This window comes from Podarcis cretensis (genome assembly GCF_951804945.1).
Source record: "Podarcis cretensis genome assembly, chromosome: 8".
NCBI classification, from domain to species: Eukaryota; Metazoa; Chordata; class Lepidosauria; order Squamata; family Lacertidae; genus Podarcis; species Podarcis cretensis.
In genome coordinates this window covers 33,868,564-33,895,266 of record NC_137177.1, presented here as the reverse complement: position 1 = coordinate 33,895,266, position 26,703 = coordinate 33,868,564, and the positions used below count along the sequence as shown (strand labels likewise).

Below are 26,703 nucleotides of genomic sequence, written 5' to 3'. Positions count from 1 at the left end.
ACCTCCATGTTGTGAATTGCAAATTACAACATTAGCATCAAAAGCATAGTTAGTTTCTCAACCAGTCTAGCAACATCACTGATTTTGAATATTGATTAGACTTGTGAAATCATCGCTAATTTTAAGGAGACAACCAACTTTTTAAGACAGCTTCTGCATTTTAGCAGAAATATCCTAATTTCTGAGGGCTTTTGACTGAGATGTTGCTCATTGGAGGTTCCTCCCTGCTAGGGATGAACAGAAAGTCTGGCCTTTCTGTCATTCAATTCAATATCTTTGACTCTGATTTACTTTTGTTTCTTTTTTAAAACTCTTTTGAAAGCAAGGGCCCTCATCTTTTGGGTTCTGGGGACACATTTGAAAATCAAAATACTGCCAAGGGGGCCCCCAATATACCATTTCACAAAGGGAAACTAGTGATGCTTACACACACACACACACACACACACACACACACCGGCAACAGGCAAAAACAAAAACAAAAAACAAACAGACAAAAAAGCAGAACTCCACCCTAAAAAAAATCTCTCCAAAAAGCAAATAAATAAATAAATAAATAAATAAAAATCTCAGTGGCAGGTGGCCTTGGTGGACCCCTACGGGGTCATGCCTGAAGGCACTGTGGTGCCCACATGAGGGACCCCAATTTTAAAGCATTTAATTCCTGCTCTCATTTCTGTGTGGAGAGATTCCATCATTCCTCCTGCTCCACCTCACACCAGAATGCCCGTAAAGTGATGCTCCATAGTGATAATGCCTTTAATTTTTGGAGTTGTGTGTCCTGTTCTGACAGGGGAAATGGTACCTTTAGGCTGACCCCCATGGATAAAGCTCCACTGCCAATAAGAGATGGTGGCAAGAATACTTAAATATATACTGTGTAGTATATATTTAAAATAAGTTGGATTGATGGAAATAAGAGACCACAGCTGCTCGCTGCCATGGAATGTCCCACCATGAAACATTTCAGCAAATCTTCTCCCTCCCAGTTTGCAAATCATCCTGAAGTAATTTTAGATGAAGGATGGTATAGGAACATAAAATAGAACCCTTCTGGATACATCTGTTGCAGCATCCTGTTCTCACAGTGGCCAGCCAGATCCCCCAAAGGGAAACCGGCAAACAGGATCCAAGCACAAGAGCATTCTTGGTGTTCAGACGCAGTCTGTGTTTTCTGGGGCTGGGCAGTTGCAGTCCTGAATATCTAGAAGGCACCAGGTTGGCAAACGCAGGCCTGTGCTTTTGCCAGTACGGCATTATTATTGTCTTACAATGTTCACAACAGCCTTGCATTGCTCAAAGGCAACCAATTTTTGGGTGAAGACGCCTGCCAGATGTTACAACCAGTAGCTCGTCTAAGCTGGGACCAGCTATTCATCACCAGCTTCTCCTTCAGCTCCAATAGTCACATGCATTTTAATTAAGATGCAGCCTCCAATGACTGAAAAACCTGCATCTCATCTTCAATCCCCACCAATCCCCTGAGCCCCATCATTTTCATGGCGACAGCGAATTGAGATGATGTGCGCTTATCCCTTCTTCCTATTTCCACCATCACCACCCTCCCTGGTGCAACTGAGTTTAATTTGCTCCATTTATGCGTTCTCTTAGCACCTTCCTTGGAGACCCATAAAGAAAACAAATGTATTAATTGTTTAGCTCCTGCGTATTTATTTAGCAAATTCGTCTGGGTAATGTGAACGCCATTCACTTCCCCTCTCCTCTCCCTTTCTCCTTGCCTTTGATTTATAGTCTCTGGGCCATTGTGTGCACTGCCTGCGAAGACAATTGGAGCTACAATCCTGGAGAATTTAGAGGGATCTGCTGAGCCAGTTGTGCAAATATAGATAGTGGCAAGTCTGTTGACCTTGATAAATAAGCTTGTTTGGTGCAATGGCTACTGAATGGGTCAGCAATGTGGTGCCTGTAGCTTACATGACACCCATGAGGTCTCACTCTGGAGACTGTGAAGCTTCTGAGCCTCCCCATTCACTGTTCCCTTAGTCATGAATGGAATCAGGGTGCAGCTCATCAGCCCCGGGAGACTTGAATTCATTTAAAGTAGCTAGGCATTCCCTTTCCACCATTTTTCCTGTCTTGGGCTGCAGCTCCCTTCTTTGCATCATTTATTCTGTTATTGCCAGGTTAAGCACTGCTTTCCATTTGGGTGAAAACAGAGTTGAATAGGTGTCGAGCAGTTTTACCTTCTCTGTCACCCAGTAGCATTCCTCCAGCTTCTCTGCGCAGAGAACCTCCTACTTGTTAGTTCTTCCTCTTGTTTCAAACATAGCCAAAGAAATCTTTTTTGTTATTACAAAAATTATTATAAAAATCCAGTTGTGTCCTTGGGCTGATAAAGGGTTGACTTACGGACTAGCTACATGCTTTTTCTTTTCTTCCCCCAAATGCCAGTCATTCTCAATATCCTGCTGAAACCATTGGTTCCTGGCTTGCAAAGAAGGCCCTATATCAAGATAAACACAGCGTGCTGATAGCAGCCATACTCCCCAGGCTGACATCTCCTGATGTCCTTGGAAATACACTGGATTTCACCAACTGTGGCTTGGGCCTCTTATTTCCTAGCAGAGTCTTATTTTGTCTACTCCAGGCATTCTGGTAACAGAAGGCATCCACCCCCCTCTCACACACAATAATATCCATTTTACCCTCATACTTGAAGGTCAGTGTTCTGCAGGAATGCCTTCTCACATGGACGCCCCTTTCGGCTAATATTTGCGTTCTCTTTCTTTCTCTCTCTTGCTCTCTGGAAAAATGTAACCCACCTCCCTCCTTCCTCCTCCATCTGTTCCTCCGTAATTTAAATGGATGTCCTCTACGGCAAGCCCGTCCAATAACTTCAGATAGATCATCAAGTCTAATAAAGAGCCAGATTGTTGTAAATGTCAATGCCTTGCCTGCTCAGGGCAGAAGGAAAGAGAGGCAGGCTGGTTGAACCAGGTCTGTGCCTCAGCCACCAGCCTTGACTGGCGGTCATCAAGGAGTGGACCGCCTCATATTTCAGCAAATGACGGCTCCACATATTTTCTCCACAGGCCAACCATGGCTTTTTGAAGGGCATCCGCATGACTGAAAAAGTGGGGAGCCCTCAAGGGCAGAGGGCCAATCATGCCAGCTGTTTTTCAGATGCACCAATGCCCACAAAAAAAAAATACAGAAAAGATTTGCAAGAGTTCAACAACAGAAACATCAGTTTTTAGGCCAGGGTGAAAAAGCCCACAGAGAAATCTCTCTTTGGCCTTACAGAAACTTTGGGTTTTGCTCAAAAGTTTTGCTCAACAGGAAACTTTAGAATGCTTTTGCTTTTAAGAGCACACAGGTGGTAGCTTAGGAATGTGCAGAATCCTTCTCTGAAATTTCATTAGAGGTCCTTAAAGTTCGTTTGTTTCTTCCTTGATGGTGATGTAGTGATGAAGAAGCTTTTTTCACCATTCTTTAGATGTTTTCACTGAAGCCGATGCCTCCAGAATTACTCTGAATTTTGTTTTAGGTGAAACAAAAGGGAAAGAAAGGGATGCAGCTCAGTGGTATATGGAGCTTCTGCTTTGCATGCAGAAGGTCTAGGTTCAATTCCTGGCATCTCCCAGTAAGACTGGGAATGTTCTCCTGGCTGAAACCCTGGAGAGCAGCAGCCTAGGTGAGCCTGTGGTCTTGCAAGGTTGGATGGCCATCTTTTGGATTATTTAGCTGTGATTCCTGCATTGCAGGGGAATGAACTAGATGACCCTTGGGGTTCCTTCCATCTCTATGATTCTATAAAGGAAAATTCTTATGTTCCTGTGAAAATTCAGTAGCAGCTCCAGTGGGGAAAGAAGACTCATCTTAGCTGTCAGGTATTAGCTGTCAGGGAGCTGTCCAAAAGAACAGTGCTGAAACCTACTTTTCCTACATGAGAGGGTTACCCCAAGCTCCGAAGGGTGAAAAATATATATGGTGTGCCATATATATAAAATAGAATCATATAACTGTAGAGTTGAGAGTGACTCCAAGGGTCATCTAGTCCAACCCCCTGCAACGCAGGAATCTCAGCATGGAATCATCAAATTGTAGAGTTGGAATGGACCCCATGGAAAAATAATGTCTGTGGTTGGATCAGTGAATGGATGTGTGTCATCTCTCTGGAAGTTACACAGCTGCAAGATGGTAGAAATATTCTTGTGCCACAGGTAAAAGGTATTTGTTAGAGAAGCAAGTGGTGGATTTTTTGAAATCCTGTGTTGAGCGGCTTTGGGTGGGTTCTAAGCTGATGGGGTTGGGTACAAGCACACCTTGGACACCCTGAACTACACTGCCTTAATTCCTTTCTAAGTTATACAGTTCACATAGTCATTTCTCACTCAATTACTCACTTGATGGCTGATTTCTGCAGAACAAAGTGGTAGAATTCTTGATTGTAGTACCCCTTGCTTATATCTTTGTATGCTCCCTCTCCCATGAAAAAAGAAACTTTTTTGTATATTGTCATGAGTTCATAGGTGCCAGACCCCTCTAAGTTCCTGGATCCAGTAAGTGTTAGAATTTAATCAAGGCTTGGGGTATTAAACTGGGTGCCAAAAACCTAACCCCTGGACCCAGCATGTGTTAAAAGCTAATTAACTTAGCTTTTTAGTTAGCTAAATTAACTTAGTTTCCTGTGTTCAGGTGAACACCAGGGGTGTGTGTGATGACAACGATTAATTGATGGGCCATTAAGAGAACAAAGGAAACAAGATGGGCCATTAAGAAAGCAAAGGAGAGAGAGCTGATAGTGAAATGGACAAAAGCCAGAGTTTAGAGTTGAAAGTGTGTGTGTGATGTGACCCAGGTGCAAATAGCTGCAAGCTGGAAATGCAGAGAGAGAGAGAGAGAGAGAGAGAGAGAGAGAGAGAGCGCCATGGCTGAATTCTGCTGGAAACCAAGGCTATGACTTTGAGAGAGGATACTTTTTGAGTGTGGATGTTGTGAACCCCTCCATCATAGGCTCAGATTGTATATATGTGTAAATTAACCACAAAGACACCACAGTCTCCACAGTGCCTCATTTCCAAAATGAAACTTGAACCCTGGGCAAGCTCCTGGGACCCCTGAAATCTTGCACTACTTGAAGATTGGGGTGGAGTGCAAAAATAAACAGATGAAGGAGATGGGTTCTGGATCCAACCTCTCCCTAGTGTGCAAGTTTTCTCCCTGCAGCAAGGAGCTTTTTGTCTGTGGAACATCAAAACCCACCCACGCCCTGATGTCAGACCTGAAATAATGCAGCCCAGAATTCTACCACCTCATTATGTTTAATTTGTAAAGCAAATATGAGCATTTGAGGTGATTCATAGGGTAAGGAAGTTCTATCAGTGGTGATTAGCCGGTTCTGTCTCAATTCAGGTTATTGTTTGATGTTTAATACACTGTGGGAAACAGCTAAATGTCTAACTACTCCAGCTGCCACCCACCCCCAGCAGATTACAGGTTAGGAATGAGTGAGGAATTTGATCTTTGCAGATTCAGAAACAAATCCACACCTTTTAAACTAACATGCATATTGGAACTAAGGTTTGTAGTCAACTGACTTTTAATCAGAGTAGACCCACTAAAATAAATGAAACCTAAGTTAATAAGGGCCATTAATGTCAATGGGTCTACTCTGAGTAAAGGTTAGTTGACTGCAACCCCTAGTGCCAACTTTCTTATGCAATTCTCAGTTTGAAAGTGTACTTTGTAGGGAAGAGCACTGGATTTTATTGAATCCTGAACCAGAAGTATGGTGTCCAGACCAAGGCAAGTAATAGTACCCAGTGCTTTTTTCCTCTAAAAAAAATATTTAGGGGTACTCTCATTTTGACTCAAGAAAATCACCATTTTATAGTTAAAATCGGGAAAAATAAATACAGTAAATGGACAAAAGTGCAAAGATTCACAAAATGTATAGGCGTATGCATCCCCCCAGAAAAAAGCACTGATAGTACCTCTTCAACCTTGGTCAGACCACACCTGGTGATCTGTGTCCAGTGCTGGACACCACAATTTAAGAAGAATATTGACAAACTGGAATGTGTGCAGGGGAGGGCAAACAAGATGATGAATATTCTGGAAACCAAGCATTATGAGGAACAGCTGAGGGAGCTGGATCTGTTTATCCTAGAGAAAAGAAGACTGAGAAGTGATATGATAGTGACCTTCAAATATCTGATGGGTTGCCATGTGGAAGATGGAGCAAGCTTGTTTTCTGCTGCTCCAGAGGGGAGGATCCAGACCAATGGATTCAGATTACAAGATAGGACTAAAATTAGGAAGAACTTCCTGCTGGTAAGAGCTGTTCGAAAGTGGAACGGACTCCCTTAGAAGTTGGTGGAGTCTCCTTCTTGGAGGTTTTTAAGCAGAGGTTGGATGGCCATGTGCCAGGAATTCTTTACTTGCAATTTCTGCATTGCAGGGGTTTGGACCAGATGACCCTAGAGGCCCCTTCCAACTCTACAATTCTAGGATTATGTGAAATTGGGCTTATTTTGGAGTTATCCAAGGCTGAGCTCCCTTCAAATCCCTCTGAACCAAAACTGGGGGCCCCCAAAGCTTTGTGAGCAATTAGAAAATTTGGTGCCAAACAGAGCTGTGGATAACGTGATCTGCAAAAATCGCAATGTTTCTCCCCAATTTCCCCATACAATATATGGAAATTGCCAGGGTTGGGAGAGGGTGAGGCAGTATGTTTGTGCGTTTTTGTGACTGGCACATCTTACTTCTAATCAGAAGGGATTCTATCTTTGTCTGTTAGTCGCTTTGTGCATTGTTTCCCACAAAAAAAATAATCTTGAAGTGATTTAACAGCAACAATAAATACAAAGTGCAATGCAAAACAAATATAGCAATTTTTAAAAACAAGTCCATCCACACACAAAAAGGATTTGCCAAGGCCCTCCGGCCAAAGTGCTTTGCGGGAGGGATGTTGATCTTGTCTGTTCTATGTGCTTTGCTAGTTTTCTCTCTTCTGAGTTGGCTGTTTCAGTTAGGATAGACATTTTGCCTGTGGCAGCCTCCTCCAAACACTGTGCTTGCTTGCTTGCTGCTCTGTACACTACTTCAGCTCTGAACCTTACACATACATGGCTGCTTGGCTATAGCTGAGTGGTAGAGCATCTGCCTTGCATGCCAAAGCTCGTAGGTTCAATCCCTGGTACCTCTGGGTAGGGCAAGAAGAGACCCTCTGATACCTAGAGAGTTATTGCTATCAATCAATACTGGCCTAGATGCACCAGGGATTCTTTAGCTGTCATTCCTGCGAGGGCAACTAGTTGGACTAGATGAGCCTGTGGGTTCCTTCCAGCTCTACAGTTCTCTGATTCTATTACGCTAAATCAGGCACTGATTTGGTCTCTGAACCACATCTTGTGGTCAGTGCACACCCCAGAAGTCTGACAGAGAATGGGAATGGACATCTTGAGAGAAAATACATTTTATAAGTATCTTGAACACACATTTGCATGAAATGTTTGATGCTCTTAAAAAAAACATGCACACACATACACAGATTAATGTGGAAAGAGAACAGAAGCAGCAGAACACCAGCAGAAGTTATGCCCACCAGCAGAAGTTATGCCCACCAAAAATAGCCAGCAGAAGTTATGCCCACCAGAAATAGCCTGATTTGTCCAGCCCTAGGTGCATGGGCACAGCATCAGAGCTACTTCCAGGTCTTCCATCTGTTCTGGAGGTGGCTGAACCAGTTTTTCTCTGTGTCTGTATGCTTGTGTGCGTGTTTCCCTCTTTCCCACAGGAGACCCTGCAGCAGAGGAGTGGTCCCAGTGGAGCGTCTGTTCACTGACCTGCGGCCAAGGCACCCAGGTGCGGACTCGCTCCTGCGTCTCATCGCCTTACGGGACACTATGTAGCGGGTTGTTGCGGGAGACCCGGATATGCAATAATACCGCCACCTGCCCAGGTAGACGGGGCAAATGGGGAGGGGGCTTGCTGCTGTTTCCCCTTCCTTCCACCCCTTTGTTACGTCTTCCTTCGTTGTGTCAGGTTGCTTTCGTGAGAGATGCCTGTCTGTCATCGCGCTTTGTTTTGTATTCCCAGAATGTTCATTCCAACTGGCATTATTAACATTCATATGCTAATGTGGCTGCACTCTTAGAAGCAGGAATAAACATCCTCTGAAATATTTGGTTCTGTTCTGTTTTCGATTTAGCTTTGCCTCTGTTGCTTCCAGTTCAGTCCCAAGGAAGATTTAGTAACCCATTTGGCACCCCGCCCCACCCCGCCCCACCCCCACCTCACCCAACCCCCAAGGACAGGTTCAATTCTGGTTCGCAAGGATGAGACACTTAATAGGTTTAATTAGTTATAAAGCCAATTCAGCCATAACCCATAAGCACTGTGAAGTATTAATGAAATAAAAATGACTAAAACAGCTTGCCGTAAATTTGCCACACGTTTTTTAATGTGCCCTGTTTAATTAAAGAGTATTTTATCCATCCTGCAACAAGGCATCTCTCCTGCCTGATCAATGCCCCATTCCGTTAAAAGGACATACTGTAATGCAAAATTGTGTAGAAACTGAATCTGTTCTCCTTTGAGCCAGTGAGTGTATCAGGAAACCTTTACCTCAGGGCAGCCCAACTTTCCTTACCAAGTGAGCCACAAGAGTACTTTGAACCTGCAGGGCTTGTCCTGCAGGGTGGGGGTGAGGGAGCGAGGCCAAAATTTGACACACAAATCCCAGGGTCCTAGAGCTCTCCCACCTCCTTCCCAAAGCTGCGAAAGCACTAACTAAGCTTTGGGAAGGAGCATGGAGGACTCTAGGACCCTGTCAGAGCCCTCACACCTCCTTCCCAAAGCCCAGCACCTCACTAACTCAGCTTTGGGAAGGCAGTGTGAGGGCTTGGGTAGGGGGTACAAAAGGGCCGTGCATTGAACCACCTTACTTTAAATGGACCCTTATTTTGAGAGCTGGGTGATTGCATCTCCCAAACAGATTCAGCAGGGGTAGCCAACCACAGTGGCTTGCAGATGTTCTTGGACTCCAGTTCCCATCAGCCCCAGCAAGCATGGCCAATGGTCAAGGATGATGGGAATTGTGGTCTAAAACAAGAGCACAGTGTTGGCTTTCCCTAATATACAGAATTTTCCTTCCAGCACAATCTTGTGTATGTTTACTCAAAAGGATGTTCAGCGGGGCTTACTCCCAGTCAGCATGCATAGGATGGCTGCCTTAAAAGCAGCCAGGATGATACTGAATTGGGGGCAGTGGTGCTGAGGATGGAATGCTTAACCCTCTCGCCTCTTTCTCAATCTCTCTTCTCCCTCCCTTCCCTGCCTTTACCCTACTGAGGGAAAATGCAAGGTAGGCAGCAGCTGGAGGTGAGTTTGAGATTATGGGGTTGTCAGGTGAAAGAGTGAAACATCTGACCCTGGCACTGTTGCTCCTTTCCCCCAGTCTGCTTTTGTTTCATTCAGCCATAAATAAATGAATAAATATAAAATTATGGGTTTCCCTTCATAATGGGTGGTTTGGCATCGAACTGAGCTGCTGAGGAAAGCCAAGCCAAACCACACTTCAAAGTGTGGGGCCAAGGCTGTTGTTGCTTTTGCCACTGTTGTAATCCAAAAAGAAGAGGAAGCCCCCTTGGCCATCTTGTAAACAAGGATCACCACCCCCACCTGAAAATTCTTAGAAACTGCCTTTCATCATCCCGCACACCCCTGAAACATTACCAAAACTGCAGTCCTACACATGCCTACCCAGAAGCAATTCCCATGAGGTTCAATGTGGGTCATTCCCAGGAATATAGGAGCAGCCCCACTGCTGGGAGGCGTCCTGCCTCTAGGCTGGGAGAGAGTCAAACGGATATCAAAGATATCAAAAGCATTGCCAGGCACAGGAAGGGAGGGAGGGTGGGAGTCTTCTCTTGCATTTTGTTTTCCCTTTGTTTTACAATTTCCCTCTCCTTGCTTCCACTGGGATGAAAGTGCTTATTCCAGCTGCATGGCTGGTATATCCCCACCTCCCTCATTTTGGTGGGCATACTAGGGGACTAGGAAGGTTTCAGTTCTTCAGATCCAAATTCTTCCCTCGATAAGTTCCTGGTGCACCCAGTTTTACCTCTAACAGACATCCAATGAAGCTGAATTGTAGAAGATTTGCAACAGTTAAAAGAAAGTGTTTCTTCATGCAGCGTATAGTTGAATTATGGAACTTGCTCCTCCAGGAGGCAGTGATGGCCACCAATTTGGATAGCTATAGAAGAGGATTGTACAGATTCCTGGAGGAGAAGGCTATCAATGGCTACTAGACACAGAGGGAGGCAGAAGGATTTCTGAATACCAGTTGCTCAGAACTGCAGGAGGGGAGAATGTTCTTGTGCTCAGGTCCTGCTTGTGGGTTTCCCACAAGTATCTGGCAGTGTTCGAAACTCCCATTGTTCTAGGCACATTTTGCGGCAGGGAATTTCATTAGTGTGAGCAGTTTCTGAGCTCTGGGTGCAGCACTGCACCTAAAATTTCTGATTAAAACTGCAGAGTGGAAGGAAAGGAGGACTTTTTCTATCTCCCCACTTCCAGTTAGTCTCTGAAGACTGGAGAAGAGACCCTCTTTAGAATATTAGGGGGGTGGGCAGGGGAAGGACTAGACCATGTGAAAAATGAACATAATGTTTTAGCTGCATTTTGTTCATTTTCAGCTTTGTATTCTTGTTTTAAAGAAAGTGTGCCTAGACATTCCGTTGTTGCGCCCATCACCTAGGTTTAAAGTGCCATTTAGCTTTTAGCTTTCATATCTCAGTTTCTAACACTGGTATCTGGTTGTCTGCTGTGAGAACAGGATGCTGGCTTAGATAGACCATTGTCCTGATCCAGAAGATTCTTCAAATGTTACTTTGCCTCATTGTCTTTTAAAGCCATCAGAGTCAGTGGCCATCTCTAGCATGACATGCTGCAGTTGCAAGTTTCAGAACTCTGGTGCGACATACATACCTAATTGACATGCTCATTTTTTAAAATCAGAATATTTACTTTAGGCACGCTTTTGAAAGTGTCCTTGGGCTTCCTTCTTCTTTTCAAGTCGTGCTGGCTTTTGCATGCCCTGGAAAACTGTGGTGCTTTTAGTATCTTTGATTTAAAGGAGGCTGAAGAGTTGAAATGCATTAATTAGCATTCAGAGCCTATGACAGCTAATCAATGATGGATCACTATCTGCTTGAAAAATCTAATGCCAGCGTGAAGACACTGAACAAAGCTGAATCGGGAGAGCTCAGGAGGTCATTGTAGAAATATTTATATATCTGTATAAAAGTTGTTTTTCCCCCTCCACATCATTCTGTTTAATCTCAACTCATCAAAGGCTAGATATCCCTGAATTTCTCGTTGGCCTGTTGGAGGTGAAAGATAATTCCTCATCTTGTTTTTAGGTTTCACCTCATGAATCTTTCAATGGATAAACAATCCAGAAAGCGTATTTAGATTCTGGAGAAAACTACACAGAACAGCAAAAGGCATCCAATAGGCATATTATGGGGGAAAAAAGGGGGAGCAAGGAACAACTTACACAGGAATGGTCGTTGGATTAGCTGGAAATTAGAAAGTAGTCCAGTAGCTGCTTTGTTTCCTCAGGCATGAAATTAACCAAATCCAAGAAAAAAGTGGGATGTATCAACAAAAAGATCAGAAGAACAAACTATGTTTTTGGTAATTTTTTAAAAAGTCCCTATGAAAATCCACCAGCATTTTACTGCACATTTCTCCTAATACATTGGTATGCAATTCTGCCTAACACACACATTTATGGAACTGCATTTTTGCATATTGTTTTCACTAATATATGCATTTTATGCATACTTTCTCTAATACATACATTTTGGGGTTGGAAACAGGATTGCAAAATTTAGAGAAGTGCAAATTTCAAGAGGTAGCTGTGTTTTGGCTTGCATATTGTAATGGGAAGTGTGAATTAGACAGGCTTACAATTGAAATGTGAAGCAAGCCCAATTATCACTCCCTACTTGTAAAAGCCCATTACACTGGCTCCTGCACGTCACAAAAGGTCTCAGGTTTCCCCAAAGTATGCTGGTATAACCAAACAATGTCCTCTCTCCCTTTGAAAATATTAAAAGCCAGTAATTATTAATATCTGTCTTGAGCGCTAATCAGCACAACTCCTGGGTCCCTTGTAAGGCAGAGAGATCAGAATTAAAAAGAAAACCTGCTAGTTCTTACATTAGCAAAGCTGAATATTAATTTTTGGAAAACACAGCAGACTTCAAAGACAGTTTCCCCAGGTTTTTGCAAAGAGAAAATGAAGTACCATACTCCATTCCTAATTTCAATCATTAAAACATCTGCAAGTCTGGATGTAAGATATTGTGAATGGATTTAATGATAAATGAAGCATTGTTTAAGTTTGACCAGGAAGCTGTTCAGGTGTTCTCCAAAGAGTTATCAGCTTGGGAGGAACTGGATGATGGAAATCAGTTTTCTGTGTATCAGCATCCACTGTCAAGGCAAAACCCAAATTATCTTGGGAAATTTCTTCCTCTTTCATATTATTTGTAATGGCTGCTGTGATCTCACATCCAAAAGACATGGGTTTGGTAGCAACTGATGGCAGCTTAACCTTTACACTTACTTTCCTCTATTTTGAAAGCTTGTGGAAAGAGGCAGAAATGGGACTGGAAAAAATAGATCAAAATGACCACAAATTTTGGCTGGGTATGCATTCAAAGCACATTTCCACCCTCCAATAATTCTGGGCAGTTTGTTAAGGGTTGCGGAGGATTGTAACTCTGTGAGGGATAAACTGCAGTGCTTACAATTCTTAGTGGAGGACGGTGCTTTGAATGTGCTTTAAAATTACACCTTAGCCCAAAGCTCACTTGATCCCATCAGGAACAGTTGCTGGAATGATCTTTTAGAGAGTGGTGAGTAGGAGTTGACATGATAGAAATTTATAAAATTATGCATGGCACGGAGAAAGTGGGTAGAGGAGGGGAAGTGAACCTTCTCTCATTACATGCAAATCGCAGACATCCAATGAAGCTGAGTGTTCGAAGATTCAGTAGAAATAAAAGAAAGTACTTCTTGATGCAGTGCATAGTTAAACTACAGAACTCACTCCCATAGGAAGCAGTGATGGTTACCAATCTGGATGGCTTTAAAAGAGGATTAGACAAATTCATGAACGAGAGGGCTATCAAAAGCTGCTTGCCATATTAGGAGGCAGCAATGCTTCTGAATACCAGTTGCTGGAACCAAAGGAAGGGAGAGTGCTCAGGTCATGTTTGCTGGTCTCCCCCAGGCATCTGGTTGGCCACTGTGTTGACATTCTTATGTTCTTAGAATGTCAGGTGGGCAATTTTAGTATGTTGTGCTCCAGAGGTGTTTCTGCATCCAAGCATGAAGTATTGTTCATGTAGAGTGTGCATGCATGAGCCCTCTACTGCAGGGCACTGGTGCTGAGCCGTTCTTTCTTGGCCAGCCCCCGCCAGTGGCACAATGGGTCAATGCATCTGGCTGTTGATCAGAGGATTGGTAGTTCAAACCCACCTGGGGTGGCTGTGGGCAGGATTCCTTCGTTGTAGTGGGTTGCACTAGATGACTTTCCAACTCAATCATTCTATGATTCTATGATTCTAACCGCACATTGGTATTATGTAACAGGGGTGGGGTGGGAAACTGGTGCCTTTGCCCTGGAAGGTATTTCTTCCTTCCCACATGAGAAGCATATTTGAGAGGCTTGTCATCAGCAAATGTGGATGTGTCATTTTTTTTATTTTTGAAAAGCAGATCCAGATTGTGATTGCCAATTGTCAATGTTGTCATTTCCAGTTGATTGATAGACCACATTACCCCAAAGTACAACTCTGTTCAATGTGGTTTGCAGAAAAATCTAAATCTAAATACAGCAATACAGTAACAATGCATGATTAGACTTATAACTGCTAAAATAATCATGTTGTACACCACCCCAATCTTCAAGCGGTGCAAGATTCCAGGGGTTCCAGGCACTTACCAAGGGTTCAGTTTCCTTTGAATGAGGGACAACGGAGACTGTGGTGCCTTTATGATGGTTTATTTACAAATATATACAACCTGAGCCTATGATGGAGGGGCTCAGGCACCCCAGAAGGTTTTGCTCCTCCAATCATCACAGCCTTGGATCCAAGTACAAATCCAGAATGGCTTTCCTTCTCATGGTGCTGCCTACAGCCTGCTTCTAACCCAGTTCACACGCTCAGCTCTACCTTTTGTCTTTCTCGCTTCTAGCCAGGTGAGGGAGGGGGCCCATCAGGAGTGGGCCGACCCATTTGCCTTCTGCGACCCATGCTTAGGACCATTACCAAGAAGCTGGCCTGGCTATTTCAAGAATTGAATCTGCCATTAGATTTTAACCCTTGCTGGATTCAGGAATTAGATGGGATGCAGGCATACAACCTAACTCCCCCCCCCCCAAAAAAAAAAACTTGCAACAATAATAATCAACAATTAACCATTCATTTAACATATATTAACATTTAAGCAAGCATACAGCTTACTAAAAGGTTAAACCAGAATATCCATAAAGCAATTGCCTTATGAAGAGTGTGAAGGCAGGTGAAACCCTCCATCCCCTGGTGGCAGCCAACTGCAGGCATTATGCTGTCCATTCAGGAACAAAAGCAGCAGTGCATATATGAATCATTGCCACTTGTTGCATACACATAGAAAGCTGCCTTAAGTCACACTGGCCCTTGTAGCTCAGTATTATTTGCACCAGCCTTCCCTAGCATGGTGTCCTCTAAATGTCCCCTACAGCCTCCACCATCCCTGACTATTGCCGTGCTGGCTGAGGCTGATGAAAGTGGTAGTGCAAAACATCTGGAGGGCACCAACTTGGGAAAAGCTATTCTACACTGACTGGCAATGGCTCTCCAGGGTTTTGTGCAGGAGTCTTTCCCAGGCCTACCCAGAGATGCCATCAAGGATTGAACTTGACACCTTCTGCATGCAAAGAATGTGCTTTAGTACTGAGCAATTTTTCGTTGTGCATCACCCTCCCCGTTCATTCATAAGTATCAACTGGAGCATAAATGAATGCAGACAGGAGTATCTGTCGTGGATTGCATGTGCAGCTGCCTTAATTCCACATCATGCTTGTCCCCATTCAAAAGCACAGACTGTAGTATACATTTATGCAGATCTTGATAATTGTTGCACATTGCATGCACAATTGGCTTAATTGTACAACAATCTAGCCTGCTACAGAAGTGTAGAGAGGTTCATTTTCTGGTACATTTCTTGTTGTCATGCTTCACCCAATTATGCTCAAAAAAGATTTAATTTTGCCAGCTTTTTTAAAAAAGCCAAATTTATATTTTTGTCAATCTAGCAATGTTATCCCTGAAAGGTAGAACACTTCAGATTGCAGTTTTTTTTAGAGCAGATAAATTCCAGTTGCATTTTAAAAACTGAACACTTCTAGCTAGCTCTCTGCAAAGCTTAAATCAAGAAGAGGATGTGCTCGTGATGTATACCGACCATTTTTAGAACAGAATTTGACTGCCTGTCTGTTCCTCTTTCCACCCAGGCTGGACTAGACAGCAGAACGGAGGGCGTAATAAAGCTCCGATGTCTGTTTATGTAGCTGTGTACTTTCATAACAGGGAAGGAGGGGAAGCAAAATGTATTCTATTTTTCAGTAATGGGGATTCTGCTGCTCTCTTGAAATGACAGAGCACTGATTTGACTTTGGGGGAATGCGACAGAAGATAAAAACTGTCTTTGTGGGCAGGTGGAAAGTCCAGATAATTCAGCATTCTGCCTTCTTTTTTTAAAAAAATAATATTTATTAACATTTTAAAGGCTACAAAAAAAGAAAAATAATTTAACAAAACAATACAATACAATACAAAAACAAAAACATCACACAACCCCAACCCCAAAACGTTAAATTAACAAAACCAAACAAACACAATTTAAGACACATCTAATAAGTTCAGTATCTTAACTTTCATTTACTTGTTTCAGCAACCTCCTCACACCTCCCTTTTTGTATTCCACTTTAATTAACTGTTTCAGCAATTCCTTTCCATCTTCCTCTGTTTTCTGTCCTGTAATTTATCTTAACATATTCTAACCTTATTTTTCCCTTTAATATATAATTGTCTTAATATATTTTAACCTTATTTCCCCTTTAATACTCTAATAATCTATTTGTACTTAATTCCTTGTAACATTTCTACTAAAGCCATATAACTCCTTTCCAACATTTTTCTAACACTCATTAATTTTACAATATTTTTATAAATAGTCTTTAAACTTTTTCCAATCTTCTTCCACCGACTCTTCTCCCTGGTCCCGGATTCTGCCAGTCATATCCGCCAATTCCCTATAGTCCATCAACCTGGTGATCTTCTGTCCGATGCTCTTAACTCTTTTCCAAGTCCCTTCTGCGAGTCTTCTTCATATTTATACATGAGCTTTACTTTGTCTTCCACTGATCTTATTTTCATTTTCCTTCCTTTGAGGCTAAAGAGTAGATCTCGGGGAAACTCCCACCTAAAGATGATTTTATTCCTTCTCGACAGGGCAACCAAATCTCCGTAGTTAAATCTAAGATCCAAAAGGTATTTCAGGATGTCTTTCAAAATTTCCACTCTTGACTGTTGTTCTTCTAAGTTCTTCTGGTAGTTCCAACAGTCTCTTATTTTGTTCTTCTCTTTTTTCCCTCCTCTTCCAAGTCCGAAGGCCCTCACAGTTTTAATCTCTTCTTGACCCAAGTCCCGGTCCCAAAAATCATCAAATTCCTGTGTGAGGAATAATAATAATAAATAATAATAAATTTTATTTATATCCCGCCCTCCCCAGCCGAAGCTGGGCTCAGGGCGGCTAACAATCTGTCAAACTTTCCTTCTCCAGTTCAGGCAGGGCTCTGATCCTCAAAATCTGATTCTCTTCAAACTCAATCATAGCAGACATCAACTTATGGTCATCAAATTGCATCTGTAAGGCTGGGACTCTCTCTCTCTCCAATTGTGTTACTTTAGGTTCAACGGCAATAACTTTCTCCCTAGCCTTCTCCGCAGTTTGCCATGTCAAAGTAGATTCCTGTGTCAGTTTCTGAATAGTTTCTGTATTGGTGTTCACTTTTTGTCCCAAATTGTCAATTTTGGTAATTACCACATCCACCTTTTTGTGAAGCTGTTCCAATGAGTCACTTATCTTGCATAATACATCCACTAAGGCCTCTTCTGTCAACATTCTTAACCAATTCAAGGTCCCCAGAATCTCACAGGTTTTTATCTTGCAGCTGGAAATTCCCCCAGCTCAACTCTTGTGACAGTTTCAAAGGCTTCCTCTAGAGGGAAACAGTTCCTCTAGAGGGAAACAGTTTCTATTTGTATTAGTCCTTTTAAACTCAATTCAAACCATAAAGTTAGTTTCAATTTTCTGTTACTTTTACTCCTTTTTAAACGCAGACAGAGACAGTGGAAACAATGTATTCCTCTTATTTAACTAACTGTCAGTGAACGTTCTAATCATGGTCAATGAGCCTTCCAGAACACGTCAGTCCTGTTGGCAGCCCGTTTCCAGGATCGGAGCGGTGGTATATTAACTCTGTTCGCTCTCTCCTGCAGGTATACTCAATCCAAAACTTTCCCCCCTCTTCTCCTGCCACAAAGGGGGGATTAGTATTTTTTACTGATGGAAATTTAGTCCTTTACAATAGGCTTTCTGAGACTTCAGCTTGCATCCTCGTTGCTTCAATCTATTTACAAAAGGGGAAGGTGGACTTCCTGTTTTAGACCTCCCTGTTTCGGCACCAAATTAAGACGTTTAAAAATCCAATTCTCCGCTCTACTCACGGGTAGTTACTTTAAGATCAAATTGTTCACAGGAAAAAGTCAGCGCTCTCCGGCAACACCTATGCGGCTTCACACTGTGGAAGAAGCAGTCAATTCGAAGCACCGCGCCGCTCACCCCATGTCGCTCCGGATCCCTGAAACCGGGTCTCCCCGTGAGTAGGCGAGGCGCAAAAGGTGCCAGCCAAATCCCACGTTCACAGGCTTCAACCGCCTGTGATTTCTAGTGGGTCTCCGCCTTCGCCGTGGCGGCCAGACCCGGATCCCACGAAGTAAATTCCTCCCGATCAGAGGAATTCCGCCATTACTGGAGGCGCTAACCCGGTAGTCCAGCATTCTGCCTTCTGACAGTAGGCAACTAAATGCCTTGAGGAAGATGTTTCCTAGCACACAATAGAGACAAGGTATCTCTTACTTATTTATCAGAATTATTATTACATGCTCTTCACCAGAAGGTTCCGGGGTGGGTCATAGCAATGTAAAATACAAGATAAAAAAAAGTTTGAAACAAATTTCAATCACAGCTAGTGTGGATCACTATATATCTCAAGCAGGCCTGCCAGCTTGGACCCAGGACTGTGGGTCCCTAGGGTCATGCATGCCATGGGCGTACATGCATGCCCAATGTCAGCAAGCCTACCAGCGTGTGACCTGATATCAGCATGCCCCTGCAGCATGCTGACATCACACACAGACATCAGTGGATGTGCTGACATTGGACGTGCTGACGTTGGATGCATACGACCCCGGCACAAAAAATTGTGGGTACCTGACCCCTTCATGGGGAATGCTGGGGGGCTGAAGCACTCAGGGGGCCCCATACCTGGCACATAAGATCTCAAATTTCAAAAACCAGGGCAAAGAGGTGTGTCTTCCATATGTGATAGAAGCTGCACAATGAAGCAATGAAGGTGTCAAGCACAGCTCTGTGGGGAGGGGAATTCCACAACTTAGGAGCTGCCACAGAGATTGATGTCACCTTGGCCACATCTCCCGTCTGGATAGACTTGCTAGAGAAACCCAGTAGACAGACTAGCAAATATGGACACTGATCAACTGGAACTTGTAAACTAGGACTGACTAGCATTGAAACTTCATACAGTTTGGATATTCCATAGATACATTTGAGATGAGAAGCATTTCCTGAAATGGTTAGAGATTCAAGAAGAGGACTGAAAGGGAGTCTCACACAGGAACACTGGAGCAGCTTTGAACTCTATTTGCCCAAGCCGATAAATTAGCTTGATCTGGCAGCTTTTATAAGGTCAGGCAATGTCACATGATCCACTCTGGCTGAATGTTGTTGAGAGGCTTCCTTGGCTGGTGTACGTTGTCTCTTTGCAGTCCTTCCTTTGGCTGTTTGTTTGGTTGTTGCCCTAGGGAAAAGATAACTTCCTTTTTACCCAGTCACACCATTGGTTTATACAACCAAGTATTGGCATTCTAGGATTTCAGTCAGGGGTCTTTCCCAGCCCAATGTGGAGATGTTGGGAATTGAACTTGGGGTTCCTGGTTGAATCCGCTCCTGAATTCCTTCAGGCAACATTTTGGGTAATGGGTTCAAAAAAGCAAAAACAAAACAAAACACCAGCATTGAATGGGATGTGTCAGATCATCTAATTCACCAGCCCTTTCTTGCAATGATGTATAAGCAGAAAGATATTCATAATGTTAAGCCTTATAAGTAGAAAGTTACTCATGGTGATGTGCCTGTACCTCTGCACCCCGCGTCTCAGACCAGTTGCTTTGCGTTCTATCCTCAGAAGATAGGGCGAAGCACTACCCCTTTTTTCTCTTTCATTCTTCCTCCACTGACCCTGTGCAAACCTTCTTTGTACCCCCAATATACCTTTCCTGCTCTGCTGCTCCCAAGCCCACGCCTTTCCCCTCCCTGGCTGAAATGGAGGCCCAGCCATGATTGCTGTGTGCTGTGTTGCAGTTCACGGCCTATGGGAGGATTGGTCCCCCTGGAGTCTGTGCTCGATGACTTGTGGGCAAGGGTCGCGGACCAGAATGCGGCAATGTGTTGCTCCACAGCACGGCGGAAAGGCCTGCAAGGGGCCTGAGGTGCAGAATAAATCCTGCAATATCGCTCTCTGCCCTGGTTAGTAACTAGCTCCTTGGATTCCCCCCTCCCTTCCTTCACCCCTGCCAAGGTTTTCCTACTTTCCCAAAAGATAAGTTCTCTTTTGTCTCCATTCTGTACTAATAGACCAGAGGTCACAAACCTTTGGCTCATTAGACATTGCTGAACTACAACTTCCATCACCCCTGACTATTCACGATAATGGCTAGGGTTTATGGGAGTTGGAGTCCTACAACCTCAGGTGAGCTTCAGGTCCTCTGCCCCTTGACTAGACAGAGTCACACAATCATTTCTAAGCATGATAAAATGGTCTTCTGATATCACTAACATGGTCTGGGGGTTGAAATTTGTTTTTTTAGCCTTTCAGGGCCTAGGCAATTTGTGATTTTTTCAACATGAAGTGGGGAGTGTGAGAGGGAAAATCAGCTTGTGGTAGCCTTTTCCTCAGAAATGGTCTTTGAGGCTAAAATTCCTCCTGGGTGAGAGGGAAACTGCATTGCTGAATGCTGCAACCACACAGAAGCACACACATGCTGGCCTTACCCTAAACTACGGTTAGCACTAACCACAGTTTGAAGGTGGCTTGTTTTCTTAAACCATAGTGAGAACCATGGCTTCTGCTAGTTGGAAAACAAAACTGAAAGCTTCCAATGTGAAGACTGGAAGCTTTTACTTCTGTTTCCAACTAACTGTGGTTACTCATTAGAAACCATAGCTTAGCATTAAGTCTAAACGTAACCAATTTGTTCCCATAGAAAAGGAGTGTAAGTCCTTTCACCTGAAGAGCTGTCTTTCTCCTAGAAGGAAGTAGGTTTCTTTCCACTGCCCACCCCCCACAACAGAGTAGTCAAAGGTTTGAAACTCTCACATGGTATAATCCAGGAAACGTTTCGCCACATACTGATGTTCACACCAAGCCCTGAATTAGACTTGGCCACAGAAAAAGGTCTAATTCCTGGGAGAGTAAACAAAGGAGGGGCTGTGCCTTTGAACAGAATCACTGGAGTGCCACTTGAGTGAAAAAGACAGGTCAAAGAGTGGGGATAAAATAGACGTTGTTCTTTCCACCCTCTAGCTGGAGCCAGTACAGTAGGGATCTCTCTTCTGATGTATGGAATTGACTTAGATTTGCCATCCTTCCCCCAATCTCTGTCCAGCACATACATGCATGCTTTATGAAATCTTCGGACTATTAGTGGTAGGCAGTGTCAGGAAGTAGGATGTCTAAGTGAATTAAAGACCCTCCTGGCTATAATGCTTCCTCCTGCTGCTTTTATCAGGTAGTGGAAATAAAAGAATAAAGAGTTAGCTCCCCAGGGAAGCTCAGGCTTTCACTTGATGCCTGCAGCTTCCATCACTAGCACAGAACACAAACAAACTTCTCCCCCAGCTGGCTCAAAGACCTTTGCACTCAGAAATCAGACTTCCTGTAACTTTCACTACTGCTTTGAAGCAACAACAACAAAATATTTGAAATAAAAATGCAAAGGTGTCCTAAGACCCTTTAAGATATAAAGTGACAAATAATTAATCAACAGTTTAAGAGCATTTGGAGTACAATTGACTCACACTAAAAAAATTGTTTAAAAAGAAAACTACCTTAGCTTGCTCATCGGTCTCGATTCATCCACCCTCCAAGGCAAAATCTGGTTTGTATGCCTTTGATCTAAAAGCATGCTTCACCCATTTTAAATGTATTTATTCTGTTATTACTTTTATATCCCAGCTGTTCTCCAAGGTGGAGAACAACAACCCTGTGAGGTAGGTTGGACTGAAAGATGATGACTAGTCCAAGATCTCTCAATGAGCTTCATGGCTGAGGATTTGAACCTTGGTCTCCCAAGTCCTAGTCCAACACTCTAGCCACTACATTGCACTGGGCAAACCATTGTTTTCTTTAGCCTAACTGTGGTTTGTTGTTGGTTTACAAATTGTGGCTTGTTTTCACTATTGTTTGGCAGTCTTTCCAAACCCAACAGCCATGGTTTGTTCACCCCACACTCTCATCAAGCTACAAAAGCACAAGGCAAGAGCAGTTGGAAAACAATCCAAGTTTAGAGGAAACAAACCATGTTTTCTTTTTTCATCTGCGAGGTGATCTGTGGTTTGTTGAAAAGCTATGGTTAAAACAACCGTGGCTTTGCATTAATGGCAGGGGGTCTTTGTATTTTTAAATGTGAATGCCAAATGGAATTAGATCCAGCTGTGCATTTCAGTACTGATTGTTCTGAAATATAGCTTGTTGGGTATTTTAGCATTACAGAAGAAGGTGTTTTGCGTTCTAAGCAGAACCAAGTAGCGTCAGATCACAGCCTGTCTGTAGTTCCACTAAGGAGGCTGCGACTCTCACTGGTTGCCATAAATCTCTTCAGAGAAACCAAGAGGGCTGCCTCCCGCATGCTTTTGTTTTTCCTCCTCTCCACGCTGCTCCTGTCCTTCGGGTGTTGTGTGCTTTTCAGAGCAAGACTGTCGGCCAGGCTTGTACAATAGGGAGCCCCTCTGGCCATACACGGCTCACCATCCAATTTTTGTGAGCTGCCTGGTGCCTGGGGCCACAAAAATGGGAAGGAGAAGAGTGTCTGGTGTCATGCAGCCCTGTTGGAAACAAAGCCTTCCTTGTTTGATTGGTTCATTGGGCAAAGGGGCCTTCTTAATGACTGATTTTGTACATGACCTCTGTCAACCTTCTGTGCTAAGTGAGGATTTTTGCAGTTATATCCATGTGTCAGACACTGCAGGGTCTCTGGCTGTTGGCAGGACCAGACCTTGGAAGCAGTGGGTAATTTTCAGGAACATAGGAAGCTGCCTTATTCAGTGTCAGACCTGTGGTCCATCTAGCTCAGTATTGTCTGCACTGACTGGCAGCAGCTCTCCAGGGTTTCAGACAGGGACCTTTCCCAACCCTCTTTGGAGATTCCAAGGATTGGAACTAGGACCTTCATGCAGAACAAACACTCTGCCACTGAGCTGTGGCTCCTAGACAGTGCTTTATACCACTGGTCCATCTAGCTCAGCATTGCCTACACTTACTGGCAGCAGCTCTCCAAGGTTTCTGATGGAGCATCTCCATTCCTGACTTATCTGGAGATGGCAGGGATTGAACCCGAGACCTTCTGTGTACAAAGCATGTGTTCTAGCACGCTGCACTATGGCCCTTGCCTAAAGCTGCACTTGGTTAGCTGATTAGATGCCAAGGAGTGAGGAGTCCCAGACTGGAGAGGTGGTCTGCAGTGGAAAGGGCAAGGCAAAGGAGGCGGGAAGGGAAGCACTTTAGCAAGGGTAGTAACACACCCAGTGGCTCATCCAGCATCAGACCGAGACGTCAAAGCTGAACGGAGGTGTCATTGCCCCCTGCCTCTGCCATATCTCTGTCTTGGCTGATGCTTGGCATTGCCTGGAGCCTTAAGATGGCCAATGAGGTCACCATCTCAACAGAGCCACCTATGACATTCTGTATTGAGCCTCCATGTCATGCTGAACCACAGACAGGTGGGGGCAGGGGAAGCAGAGCCAGCAAGGATGGAGAAGAGGGTGGGGCACTGAGGGTTTCTGTCTTATCATGGTTTACCAGAAATGAGTAGCCTGCTGCTGGCTGCCCAGTTGTTTCCACCTTGTTCCCTCCCTGGATAAACAAACCAGGGTGAAGCCTTCTCTTCCCTTTCTGCCTGAACCAAGGACTGCGGTTTGTTGCTTCCTAACAACTCGTGCTCTGTAAGGGCTCAACAAACTATGGCTTAAAGCTGGTTAGAGATCATGGCTTGTTAGGGAACAAGAAACCACAATCCCTGGTGATTGGTTGTTTAAATTTATATACTGCCTTTCTGCTCAGGTACTTAGGGTGATTTTATTTTAAACTCGCTAAAACAAATACATAGTTTTGAACCCAAAGGTGACCCTGTGGTCGTGACCAACTGAAGCAGGTCCTGGTTTTATTTTCCCTACTTGCCTCCCTTGCTCTCTTCTTCCTTCTCACAAGCTAATGGTCCTGTGCATGGGAGGAAACAGTAGGACTGGAACAGACTCTGAAGTTGTCTTTGCCTGCCTCCCTCAAAGGATGGTTAGGATGCAATGGGAGGCCAAGCCCACTTGCACCAAGGGAGGAGCAAAGCAGGAATGCACCCTCACTTATTATTACAAGCAAATGTGACCCATGTATATGTCAAGCCTTCGAGTCTAGATACACAGGCACCATATTTTTGTCTATTTTTATCATTCGGCCTTTAGACTCACCATTTGTTTCTTCCCTGCCCTGCATGTGGTGCAAGACTGAGCTTGCTGACTGGAGCCATCTCAGTGGTGTTGCTGAGCTGTTCCTTGTGGGAAGAGACTTCTAGCAAATGGGCTTCCACTGGGTGTAGTGATGATGGTCATCAGCTTGCATGGCTTTTACGTACTGCATATTTATTTCATTTGCAGATTTATAAACAGCTTCACAACTGAAAGCTACCAAAGGGATGTGCAAGAAGATAACACTCAAAAGATTACAGGCTCAGTAAAGTTGAAGCAATAAAATTTACAGATTTTTTTTTAAAAAAGGATTAGACTAGACAAATCCAAAGAAACTCCAAAGAAACACCAGCATCAAAAAGCATCTCTCTGCTTTCCAACCATCCAGCCATCAGCTCATGCTGGGGAGAGTTGAGTCATGCTAAACCTTCAGAGAAGGATAACACAAACTCATGGAGAATGGGGCTATCAGTGACTATTAGTCACAAGGTCTCTGTTCTATCTCCACTGTTAGAGGCAACAGGCCTCTGAATAGTGGTTTCTGGGGACCACAAGTCCAGCTTGCAGGCTTTCCAGAGGCATCTAGTTGATCCCTGTGGAATGCTGGGCGAGATGGGCCTTTTACTTGATCCACCAGGGCTCTTCTTATGCTCTTAGCTAGTAGGTGGCTCCTTGGGCCCAGACTCTCAAGGCCATGTCCACTGACCCCACCATCTGCTTATGCTTCCAGTCCCCAGCTGCTGCACCCTCTTTACTCTTGTTCCAGAAGCCCTTCCACCATGGTAGACTGGGTGGGTGGGATTTGTTAGCTAATTTATTTCCACAAATCCTAGTGATCCCTGCCAGAGGTGACCTGCATGGTGGGTAGGCGGGAGAGCTGGCCAGTTATCAATTGGAGTTGGCCCTGTGAGCTGCCGTGGGATGGAGAGTCTTATACTAATATTGAAGGTTAAGCTAGAAGAGAGTTTAATGTATGGGGCAAATGTGGGTTGGAAAATCCTGCCTTAGAGGAGGTGGATGAGAAGCTGACAAGGACTGGTTGGGTGCCAAAAAAGAGACAGAGGGACATCTTCATGGGGCATTTTCTTGTGCAACCTCGTCATGCACTAATTGAGCTTTTCCCTGTGCTTTTCTCTAATAGTGGAAGGCCAGTGGCTGGACTGGGGATCCTGGAGCCGCTGCTCAGTGTCGTGTTCCAATGGGACTCAGCAGCGTACCCGCAAATGCAGCGTCTCAGCTCACGGCTGGGCAGAGTGCCGAGGGGCTCATGCCGACGCCAGGGAGTGTTACAACCCCGAATGTCCAGGTAGGGAACCCACCAGTCTCCATACACAGGTGGCAAGCAGACAGGGGAAGGTTGCAGTTGTAGCTCCAGAGGGACTGCAGAGCCAGTTGCCACATCTAAGTGAGAATCCCCAGCATGCTAGTGATGAACGTGGCTAGCTTGGGTGTGGCCGTGGCTTGTGGGCACAGCTTGAGTCTTTTGCAGCCAGTTCCCAGGAGAGTAGGCAGGTCAAGCTATCACAGGTAACTCTTCCAAAGACTTCTAGAAAGTCATTTCCCTAGGAAGCTACAGAGTGAGAAAAGTGGAGGCCTCTGGTGCTTGTATATCGCTTAAGAGTGTGTGCACTAAGGCCTTGGCGTTCCCTCCAGGTAGGAACAGGAATCTGTGTGTGCAAAGTCAGCACCTGCAATTGGTAAGTCTCTAGAGTGGTTGAGCCTGGTCTCCTCCTTTGTCTGGTCAGCAGAGCCCCTGCCTGCTGCACCATAGGCTATAGCTGCTTTAGCCTGAAACATTTTCATTACAATTCACCACCCTGTGTACAGTTTCTCCTGACAGAGTTAGTGGTTTTATCAGTGCAGCAAATAAGGAACAATTATCTCTAAATAACTCAAGCCCAAGCCTCCAGCTCTGATCATCACAGACCTCCAGGGACCACAGTCTGAAGCACAAATTGTCCGAGTCTCATTTCGGGTTCGGCTGTCCATAGTTAGGGGAATATTTATTCTTTCTTTTTTAAAAAGGAAAACCACCCTGTGATCATTATGTGCACGTCAACTAAGCTCTCAGGTTTGCTTTCCATCAAATGAAAATCTTTAAAAGAATCACGAAGCAATTTATAAAACAAAATAACAGCAATATAGTTAAAACAACCAGGTTAAAACAGCAGGGGGCAGGGGAACCACAGCCAATCCAGCAAAACCGAGCTAACATTTACATGCTGTGCCAGGGGCGAAGATAACAAGATTTCCAGGACGGCATCAGAGGTGGCGTAGATGAGCTTTGCTGCGGGGAGCATCCCACAACTGGAAAGGCCTCTCCTTAGTTACCAGCTTCCTCATTTCAGAAGTCAGGGACACCTGGTGAAAGGCCTCTGACGATGGCCAACTGGAAAAGAAAAGAGGGTGCTTCTCGGTCTGCGCCCTTCCCTTGAGCAAGAGGTGCAGCTCTCTGGCTTTAAAGTCCTGTCTTGCTACTGTGATGCAGACCTTGGGATTGCTCCCACCCAGCTCCTCCTCTGACTTCCACAAGCTCAAGCTTGGCAGGGCAGGCCTTTGACGTCAGCCCTG

General features: G+C 44.3%; 1 protein-coding gene across 3 annotated transcripts in view; it reads left to right on the top strand.

Moving 5' to 3' along the window:
* Positions 1–26,703, top strand: part of ADGRB2 (adhesion G protein-coupled receptor B2) — a 170,446-nt gene that overhangs the window by 67,426 nt on the left and 76,317 nt on the right. For all 3 annotated transcript variants that reach the window (XM_079985251.1, XM_079985252.1, XM_079985250.1), the window contains exons 4-5: positions 7,763–7,927; positions 25,274–25,438. In XM_079985251.1, coding sequence (XP_079841377.1) covers positions 7,763–7,927; positions 25,274–25,438 — 330 coding nt within the window. The remainder of the gene's footprint in view (positions 1–7,762; positions 7,928–25,273; positions 25,439–26,703) is intronic.